Genomic DNA, 10,449 nt, shown 5'->3' on the forward strand with positions numbered 1-10,449 from the left:
CGCCCTCCAGCTGCTGGATGACAGCCTGGTCCTCATCGTACAACCCATTGAAGTACGCCACCAGGCCGTCAACCTTAAACCAGGGTGTGGCGCACAGGTTGGCGATAATGGGTCTGAAAATTCTTTGTGTACACACGTGCAGGGGTCATACTTTGCGGGTGCATGGGAATTGGATGGGAATCAACCACCGAACATGCTGTGTTGGCGAACTGCAGACCTGCTGGATGATGCCAGCCTGAACCTCTGCCTGCCGCCTTGCTTCGTCTGCCTCCACATGCTCAATTTGCACCTCCTCCTGAGCAAGTCGGTGGGTCACAACACACGGTGTTGGCAAGTTGTTGTGGTTGAGCAGCACTGCCCCCATGCATTCCTCAGGCTGCAACATCAGCAAGCGCCCGTATGCTGGTTTCACCTCTCACATGCGCACAGGCACCGCACCTGAGGCGCCTCGTTACTGCCATCCACATGCTCAACATGGATGAAACGGGGCAGGGGTTGCCGCCGCTGCTGCTGCTGCTGCTGCTGCTGCTGCTGCTGCTGCTGCTGCTGGTGGTGGTGGCCACAATCTGCCTCAGCCTCCGGCGCCACCAGGGTGCGTCCACCAGAGCTGTAAGTGTATCGCAAGCGGGATGGTGACCGCGGACCCAGCCTGGGCGATGACTGTGGACCTTTCTGATACGCTGCGTGATTTTCTGCTGCGGTTGAGCCGTCGTCATCCCCACCGTGGCCACTGCTGCCAGAGCTGCGTGGCAGCAGGTCATGGAGGGTGGCCCCTTCCCCTCCGCCAGGGTCGCATGCTGCGCTGTCACTGTTCACGCGCGAGCGTTGGCCACTGCTCAGGGATCTGGTAGGCGTATCATTGCCGGTCGGGAGCGCGGCCGGTCTGCCCAGTGCTCCCTCCATCGCAGCGGCGCGTCGCAGAACCCGCTGATGCTGCCGCCGCTATCTCCCTGACCCTTGCCCTGACCTATTCCGCACACACGGTAAGATTGAAAAGTATTATAAGTGCTTGTTGGATATTTGGTTTCAGATTGGCTTCAGCGCGGACTGATACAGATCACCGCGTATATGCGCACGCGAGCGACGCGGCCACAATGATATAACAATGTTGAGGCGTTATCAAGCGCGTGCTGCAGTGGCGGCTTGGACACGAGTGCTGCCGGTCAACACTGCGTCATAGGGCTGACTGGCTGGCAGGAGGTGGAGCATCAGAGTAGGTCATGGTTGCCAACTGCACAGGTTCGCGAACGTGACATCCACAGTGGATTCGTGAAGTATTGCACTAAATAAATGTGTATGGTATATCACTTGATAAAGTGTGAGGGTGTGAGGGGTGAAGACATAGGATGATGGGAGGGGGCAAGGCAAGCCAGGCGAGAGGCATTGCGCGGGCACGCCGGCACACTCGACACAAGCGCACGTGCGCGTGTGTTGATTGTTTCGTAAAGCTTGGAGTCCAGATGAGCAAGTCATGCCACGTTTTTGAAATGCGGCAGTAAGACATCTCTCTTCCCTTCCCGAGCACCCACCTGCCAGAGTGGCAAAAATGAAACAACCAGCTCAGCGTATGCGATCATCTCACAGGCCGTCCGACACACACCCAAAGGTGAATGGACAGTCCAGTCTCACAAGTAGCTTGCAACAAACCTGATGTCAATTACAACGCCTGTTTTTTCAAGCGCCCACTGTGCTTGGAAGGAGTTGTCATTTGCAGCTGGTTGTATTACAGGCTTCTGGGTCTACACTGGCCATTTCTGTGAGGGCGGACAGCCGCCAAGCTAAATCACGCTTGACGTCCCTCCGTCGCACACGTGCGTTTGCCCATTGTGCACCAGGCCACTGTCCTGCAGCACACTGGTGTCACCGCATCACTCACCCAGGCAAGTCTGTGCACGAACAGCCAGCCTTCATGCATGTGCATGGCAGCTGTCATCACAGCGTTGAGCAAATGAACTGCTGCTGCTTGGTGATGCAAGTTGTCCCCTGAGATGGCCTGATCAAATTGACTGTTGGAGCTCAGGTGATGTTTCTGCCATGTGATAATGTTGCACCTCTGCCGTGTGGGGGTTTTGCGCAGCCATCATGCTAGGCTGATGTGGTGTTGACTGCATGGCATGGCTGCGCAGCATGCTCATGGTCTGACAGCAAGACGTCATCACTATTTCAGTCTTCCTCAAGATAATGAAGCAAAGGAGCCTGCAGAATTACAGCAAATCACGTCACGCGATTTAATCCAACGCGGATCCCAGCCCCTCAACGTGTTGGCTCTGTTCTAGACGTTGCCCCGGCTTCCTGTGTGGCCTCCCCTAGGCCGCCAAGGTTGCTATGCGACCACAGTAGCGTCAAGGTCAAAGATGCTGGCGCCGTCGACGCGGCAGCGCCGCACCTGGCCCAACTCCAACCGGGGCACCGCAGGGTCCTCTGCCTCAGCGAGGAACACGATGGGGTCCACTGGGGCGAGTCAAGGGGTGGTGTGGGGTTTGGGGTCGGGGTTGAAAGGTTGAGGTCGGTGAAACGGTTTAAGGGAGGCGCAGGAACTGATGTGGCCCCTCGAATTTCTGTTCACCGTCGAGCATCACCCTGGGCACCCCCTTATCCAGCGCACCGTCTGGCGCGTCCCATTCCGTGCGACCAATGAAGCCGCCGTCCTCTCCCAGGGCGTCCACCAGTACCTCCAGGGTGCGTCCAACCAGAGACTGTGCAAAGCCCTCGCTGATGCGCTGCTGGAGGGATACGAGCTCGTCGCGCCGCCGCTGCCGCACAGCTGGGGATACCTGCTCCGGCATCTCAGCCGCAGGAGTGCCATCCTTGCAGGTTCAAGCAATGTACACGGCCCAGTAGCCAGGGTCAGTGGGTGCAGTGCCCACAGGTTAGGAATGTTGACCCCACAACAGCGTCAAGCCTTGGATTGTGGCATTCCTTGGCAGAGCAGCGCTGCTGAGCCTTGAACGCGCACAGAAAATGCCACCGCATAGTAGCAGAAATACCGCCCCGCAGAAATACCGTCAATCCAACAAACATGCAGTGGACGCAGCCGCACCTCCTCGGAGTAGGTGAAGCAGCCCATGCGCTCAAACTTGAACGACTTGACAAATGACACAAGCTCGTTGTGCTGCGCTTGCGTCTCGCCAGGGAAGCCTAGGCACACACAGGATGCCAAGATGCGAGTAACTGGCATGGGCTTTGGCCCTCGAACCAACTCTGCCCGAGCAGAACAGGGAGCTGTGTGTGCGCATTGTGGCCATACACAGTTCTTACCTCTCGCCCAACCCCTTGACAATCCCTCACTAGAATACCCCCCACCTGAGATGAATGTTGTGCGCAGCACAAGGCCTGGGATGCGCTCCCTGAGCTTTGTAAGAAGTGCTACAGTGTGCTCCCGCGGCGGTCTGTTCATTGCCAGCAGCACCAGGTTGTCTATGTGCTGCAGCGGCATATCAATGTACTTGGCCACCTGCAGTGTTCATGAGACGGGGTTGCGTTGCAGTATATTGAGAATCCCGATCAAGAGTTGAGACTGCGGGAAATTAAGAAACGGGCATCGCGTAAGGAGCAGACCACAGGACAGGGGCGGGACAAGGCGCAGGCTGTAGGCATCCAGGCGAGCGTGCACTGCCACGTGTCCCCAGATATTGTGCCCCGCCACCTTTTCGTTGCTGGCTATCTCCTCTATGAGCTCATCCGTGAAGTAGGATGGGTAGCAGTAGAGGAGTCGAATGAAGCGCAGCCCGGGAATCACCGACAGCTCGCGCAGCAGGGTGGCGAGGTTGCGCCCATCACGGCGGTCCTGGCCCCACTGGTTAGTGTCCTCTGCAATCAGGTTGAGCTCGACTGCACCCCCAGCCACAAGCCGCTCTGCCTCCTCCAAGAGCGGGGCCCAGGGCTTGGACCTGAACTTGCCCCTAAACCCAGGGATCGAGCAGAACGTGCAGGCATGGTTGCAGCCCTCCGCAACGCGCAGGTAGGCACTGTGGCGAGGTGTGAGCCGCACGCGGTCCCACTCTGGGCGGAAGGCCACGGTGGAGTCGCCGACTTGCACGCGGGCGCTGGACGGCGCCGATGGCACCAGTGCAGGCTCAGAGGAAGGGTCATCAATAGGTGGCGGAGACGGCAGCGCCACCGTGCTGCCGGGGAGTGCCTGCTGCTGCTGCTGCTGATGCTCGAGGCCGAGGCTACCACGTATGCTAGTCCCCAGCTGGGCATAGTTCTGCAAGGCCATGACAGAAATGGAGCGTTCAAGATTGAGGAAACGACTTTGATGATCAAGGTGGCCAGAGGCGCGGAAATTGATCAACAGGAGGCCCTTTCCGCCACATGTGCTGCTAGCTGCAAGCTTGGTGGATTCCCACCGCCGCCCACAGCAACCGCCTTACATTGTACCCGCCCGTCCTGCATTACCTCCGCCCCTCGAGGCCTTCAAAGCCCACCTGGAACCCCACAACCAGGTCTGCCTCTGGCAGGTCCGCGGCAAGGCTGTCTGAGTAGCGCTGCGCCAAGCAGCCTGTCACCACCACGCGTCGCCTCTTGCCGTCCTCATTGAGTGATGCGGCCTCTATGATGGCCTCGATGCTCTCTGCCTTGGCGTCCTCCACAAAGGCACAGGTGTTGACGATGACGGCGTCCGCCTCCTCGTGGTCGTCCGTCACACTGAACCCCTGGCGCACCAGGTCGCCCAGCATCACCTCGCCTGCGTTTGTGAGGGATGGGGGAAAGGGGTGCGAAAAGACTGCGTGTAAGTTGAAAGAAGGACTGCAGATAGAGAAGGGTCCCGAAGCAGAGGGATGCAGAGGCAAGGGGCGCGGAGGGACACCGCACGTGCGCCGCTGACGGCCACCAGCAGCATGTCATTGTCGCTGCTGTGCGCCCGGGCATTTACGCAAAGCAAACACTGACTCTCTTCTCTCGCCGCATTGCCATACGCTCACCATCGACAACATTCTTAGCACAGCCAAGTGACACATATGACACCTTTGGGTTTGCCACCTGTGGCACGTGAGAGGGGGATGCGCCAAGGCCCGTCGACGTCCGGCACAGCTTGCCCCAGACGAGCAGCTGCACAAGCGCATTTTGCCTTGCGACGTGTAGCAGGCAGGTGCCTGATAAATTAGCTGAAGTGTGCTTACATTGCGGCGCCAGGCCTGCCCTCGCCCGGCAACCGAGGCGCTCATGCGCACCTGCTGCGGCTGCGGTGCTGCGGCCGCCGCTTTGGCGCGCAGCACCACATGTGCGCGCCGTCTTGAAGTATTTTGCCCCGAGCAACATGGTGTATTACATCTATACTGTGGATTGAGTCGACCCAGCATTATTGCAGCTCAGCCTCACAAGGTGCTCGAGTGGTCGATCTCGGTCCACTAGTTTTAGAAATCTGCGCACGCCAGTGATCAAGATTAAAGGAATCAGGATGGTTGTCAATATCACTGGGTCTTTGCTTCTCTCGATACAATGACAGCCTGGGTAACCAAGTCGTGTCACTGCACTGCCACGCACGGAAGTGCTTCTTGATGTCCGTGGAGTGAGAAGTACATGAAGCGAGTTCTGTCGTTCGACAGGTACCAAACAGCCTGGGCTTCTAGAGGTCACCCAGTTCAGAGCCTGGATTCGAGCCACGAGCCACGAACGCGATGCGGGCCCACCATGGCTGCAACGAAGGCCTGGCAGCGGACAAAGTCACAAAGCCTCAGGATGGGGAAGCCCGCCTGCCGCCGCTTGCCCAGCCCCCTGCCACCCCGGACGGCAGGGCGCTGCTGAAGGGGGCGGACGAAGACGCGTTCGCCTCCCCAGAGCTCAGCAGCGCCCTTCGCAAAGTTTCGTGGCGGGTGATGCCGCTGTTCATGGCGATTGCGGTCATGAACCATCTCGACAGAAGCAAGTGAGTGTTTGTGGTGAGGCGTGCAGCACTGAGCAGCGTTGCAGCGCTGATCAGCGGCAGCCCTGGTTGTGCCTGCAAGCACGCAAGTAGGGGTGCAGAGCGCAGCTCGCAGCACTCGCGTTTAGCCAACATTGTCCATACACGATGATGAGCAACAGCTGTCCTCCCTTCTTTTTCTGTTGGCACCTGTGCACAGCCTGGCGTATGCAGCGCTGTCATTTAACCGAGACAACGGGTTTGACAACCAGATCTATGCGCTGGGCCAGTCGCTGTTCTTCGTCAGTTTTTGCGTGTTCCAGGTGGGTGTTCGCATAGTGCACCTGCAGATCATCATTGTGCGTGGGACATGCGTGCTGAGCGCGTTACCTTGCGCAAAGCATGCAGCCGGCAAGTGCATGCAGCCGCTTCTTCTGAATCACCTCGCCTTCATCGCCCCTCCAGGTGCCCAGCAACTTGGTGATGGTCCGCGTTGGCTTCAGGGCATGGCTTGCGTTCCTGCTGGTGGGATGGGGCTGTGTTGCTGTGAGCTTCATGTTCATCTCATCAGCCTGGTCCTTCTACCTGTGCCGCGTACTCCTGGGCGTCTTCGAAAGCGGGGCCTTCCCAGCCATGTGGTGAGCGCTAGGGTCATGGTCAGCACAACTACAAGGCGTTCATAGCTGTTCCGGAAGGGCAGCTGCTAGCAGGCAGCAGGCAGCAGGCAGCAGGCAGCAGGCAACAGGCAGCGCGTACTTCCCTTAAGAAGGGGGGAACCTTGGGTTTGGGCTGTCGCATGTGTTATGCGGCATGCCGGGCGCGCGCGGGGCGGGGGCGCAGTGCGCTCGGGGCGTTCGCAGGGGCCATGAGGGCGGGCGGAGCGCGGGCGGGCGTGCGGGCGCGCGGGCCGGGGCACGGGGGCCCTGCGGCGCGGGGGCGTGCTGGGGCTGCGTGGCGTGTGCATGGCTCATGTCGTCATGTGGGGGGGTCGCTGTCTACGCCGCAGTGAACGGTGGTGAACACAGCCAGAGGATCCCCCTACCTACCTGGCACCCGGTTTTGCCCTTCAGACTAATGATTGACACTCCTAACCGCTGCGCCGCAGGTACGCCCTCACAGTCTTCTTTCCTCGCCAAAAGTGAGCGGTCCAGGCTGTGACGGGGTGGGGGCCGTGTGAATGAAAAGGGACAGGCACAGCTGAAAAAGCCGCATATCAGAGAGCATCATGGCTGCTGTACATTGGGAGGGACGCGCCCGGCAGGTTGGTGATGAGTTAAAAAAAGGTTGTTCTCCTCTGTCGACCAATTGGGTAAGGGGGCCGCGGCTGTACATGCTGAGCTACCTTGGCCCATACAAGCTGAGCTAACTTGGCCCAAGCAATTCACTTCAATCTGGTTCAACCCCCTGCTTGACAGAATCACCAAGCCCTTTGCGTACCTTACGATTGGCATCATGCTTGCCAAGTGGGTTGCAGCCCTCCACTCTCGGGAATTCGCAGTGCAGGTGTATTGGCACGCACAGCACCATTTGTGTGGCGATTGAGCAGCACGATTGAGCAGCAGGCCTGAGTCTGCACGGTGATGTCTGCTGTACACACGTTCATGGGCAGTTGTGTGCCCGCTTCCATTGCCAGTGTTGACCGCTGCTGACCACAATTCATGCCCCTGAACACCCTGTTGACCTGCCCGTACTGTAGTATGTTGGGTTCTCCGTTGGCGGCTGGGTTGCTGGCGCTCAACGGCCGGGGTGGTCTTAAGTAAGCAAGGTGGACTCAGAAGGGTGATTTGAGGCGCCATGGCCCCCAGGCGCTGTGTGGTCGTTCACTGTTTGAATGATTGACCGCTCGAGAGTGCACCCGCGAGTGCTTTCAACAACCTCCTTGGGACAGAGCCGCGCCGATGGCTTGTACAATGTCTTCCTTCCCTTTTGTTCCCAGGGGTTGGCAATGGCTGTTCATGATGGAGGGCATCCCCTCCATCCTGCTGGGCGCCCTGGTCTTCTGTGTCCTGCCTGGTTCCATAGATGCGGCGCGCTTCCTGACTCCGGCAGAGCGCGACGCGCTGACCACCGAGGTGGCGCGTGACCATGCGCCGGGCCCTCTGGCTAAGGACTTGAGGGGCGCCGCGCTGCTGCTGCGTGCTGTCATCAACAACGGCTACATGTGGGTTGTATTCACTTGCGCCATGCTGGCATCGGTCGCGTCCCACACCTACCTCGCATACAGTGAGTCAACTGAAAGCTAGACTCTGAGGGGATCTGTTGTGTAGACCACGGCGTATGCTTGTTTTGCAAATCACCCCCAGCAACACGGCTGAGCCTGGGGATCAGGGGTCAGGCTCTGAAAGCACGCCCGTGCTTGTCATTCTGCAACCTCGCAGCGCCAATCATCATCAACAGCCTGCTCAATGGCACGGCGCTAAGCAACAGCGCCAGCGTGGCGGCCGCAAAGGGCAATGACAGCCTGCTTCCTGTCGCGCTGGCGGTGGTGCCGTACACGCTGGCATCGATATCCAGCTACTTTGTGGCGCACAGCGCGCAGCGCCGCGACGAGCACTTTTGGCACGTCTCTTCGTGCCTGCTGCTGGCTGGTGTCATCCTTGCGCTGTTTCCGCCACTGGCCAAGGCAGCTGCTTGGGCTGGATTCCTCTCACTGTCTCTCAGCCTTGGCGTTGGTGCTGCTGCCAACGGGCCGGCGATCGCCCTTGTGGGCCGCCTTTGCAAGGGTCCTGAGCAGGTGGTAGCCATGCCCCTGTACTCCAGCTTCAGCGTGCTCGGTGGAGTTATTGGGCCCTTGCTGACGGGCCGGCTCATGTCAACATTTGTGAGTGTTGAAGCATGGGGCTTGTGATTTATGCGATTGTGCGGGAGTTTGGGAAGTTTGGGGGATGCCCTGAACAGTGAATAATAACACCTAGGACTGGACATGGGTTGTGACGGGGCTGGTCATAGTTGTACCCATGGCGCTTACACGTAGTCAACTCTTGTCGGCTCACCCCTCCTGGCATTATCATTAGGGTGGCTTCACGTGGATCACAGTCATCATGGGCGTGCTGATGTTCGCCACTGGCGTGCTGATTGTGATCCTGCGCACCTGGGTGGTGCACGACGGTGGCCTGCCTGACGGCGGCAAACGCCGCGACTGCACTCTGGCCTGTGGAAGCCGGGGCAGCAGTGAAGGCGCGGCCCGCGCTGCGCCTGATAGCGACGAGGTGCGCGTTGTGCTTAGCAAGGACGGCGGCCGTGGCGACGCGCCCACCACCCCTAAGGCGTCCATGGTCTAATTTCTGAACCTGTTTGCGGGCTATGGCGGTGGAGCGCGCCGGACTGAACGTTGGCCAGCGGCATTGCACAAGCTTCCCTCCTCAACCCTGCTGCCACGCCTGTGTACTGTGGATTCAAGGCTGGGTGGTGCATACGGCAAATACCTCTTGGATCAGAACCGCCCCAAATGAACGTACTCACCTCAGTGCCCCTACTCACTCGTCAAATTCTGGAACACATGTATTTGCGTTCCCTGATGTGTGCGCTGCCGACATTATCAGAAACCGTGCCTAGCGCCAACCGAGTGCCCAATTGCTTGAGACTATACACCTTGCTGCACCTCCTACTACTGATTGGTCAGACAGAAACTGGCCCTGACTGCCTGCATACACCCGTTATTGTCGTATGCACGCCGTGTGCTGGTCTTCAAACGTTGTGGCGCGTGGTGTGAGGCCCCACGCAACTTACAGCGAGCCTGATTGACGCTGGGCGTGCTCTATCGTTTTCTTGGATGTTGGCATGCCCTTACCTTTGTTTTTGCATCACCCTGCCGCTTGAAAAGAGAATAATGGATCAATTGGTGCTCAATCAAATACAGAGGAAACCATCAATACATGGATGCGCACGAGGGGAAGGATGAGTCGAAGCAGGGTGCGTGAATTGGAGTCGTCGATCTGCGTGTAGTCTGGGTGGCTACGCTGCAAACCTCCGTAAAATGCATTGTCATCTGCTGGCATGCGTGCTCCCGCATAAGGCAGCTGGGTCGCAGATAGTACTAGGACTATTTGGGCAGGGCTGGTAGGTTTAAGCCCATGGATGCCAGGGTGGGGCAAGCGTTGTGGAGGGCTGCACCACCCCCCCCCTCTCATTTGTGTTTGTCCCATCATAAGTGGGTGTGATGGGACAAGACTGCCCCCAGCCCACCAGCAACTAACCCCTTATGCGTGAGCCTGCTTGTGTCATGGCTGAGTGCTGTCTCAAAACCGCCCCCAAGAGCCACAAGCAAAAATTGTGCAGGCTGGGCAGCAGTCTGCCATGAGGTGCTAAGTGCTGCATCCTGCAGACTTGCCCAAGGCAGTGCACAGCTGTGGGTGTGCTGCAGCACACCCACCCCCAACCCCCACACCCGCAGGGCTAGCTGCAACCAGGGTAGAGGCTGCACAGTCAGGACACACGTGACGAGTGCTGCTGGTGACGTCAACATGCCTCACCAGAAGAGTGAAGTAGCCTGCTGGCGGCACCAGCTGTCAACCCCTTGGCTGCTGACTGCAGGATTTGCCCAAGGCAGTGCAGCACTGGAGCTGCAGCCTTGGCCTCACACCTGCAGGGCGAAAGCTGCACGG

General features: G+C 58.8%; 2 protein-coding genes across 2 annotated transcripts; one reads left to right on the forward strand and one right to left on the reverse strand.

Annotated features, from left to right (window-relative positions):
• Nucleotides 1-2,323: 2,323 nt before the first annotated feature.
• Nucleotides 2,324-5,262, reverse strand: MNEG_0573 (MiaB-like tRNA modifying enzyme YliG; the record flags this gene model as incomplete). The annotated part of the gene is made up of 7 exons (XM_014050951.1): nt 2,324-2,451; nt 2,606-2,807; nt 3,041-3,138; nt 3,304-3,454; nt 3,647-4,207; nt 4,428-4,687; nt 5,175-5,262. The coding sequence occupies 7 exons, from the start codon at nt 5,260-5,262 to the stop codon at nt 2,324-2,326; spliced, it is 1,488 nt and encodes a 495-aa protein (XP_013906405.1).
• Nucleotides 5,263-5,846: 584 nt separating this feature from the next.
• Nucleotides 5,847-9,126, forward strand: MNEG_0574 (Putative tartrate transporter; the record flags this gene model as incomplete). The annotated part of the gene is made up of 8 exons (XM_014050952.1): nt 5,847-5,869; nt 6,066-6,168; nt 6,311-6,483; nt 6,951-6,983; nt 7,261-7,308; nt 7,782-8,068; nt 8,224-8,433; nt 8,882-9,126. The coding sequence occupies 8 exons, from the start codon at nt 5,847-5,849 to the stop codon at nt 9,124-9,126; spliced, it is 1,122 nt and encodes a 373-aa protein (XP_013906406.1).
• Nucleotides 9,127-10,449: the final 1,323 nt, after the last annotated feature.

The sequence above is a fragment of the Monoraphidium neglectum genome, assembly GCF_000611645.1.
Source record: "Monoraphidium neglectum strain SAG 48.87 unplaced genomic scaffold scaffold00048, whole genome shotgun sequence".
In the NCBI taxonomy this organism is placed as follows: Eukaryota; Viridiplantae; Chlorophyta; class Chlorophyceae; order Sphaeropleales; family Selenastraceae; genus Monoraphidium; species Monoraphidium neglectum.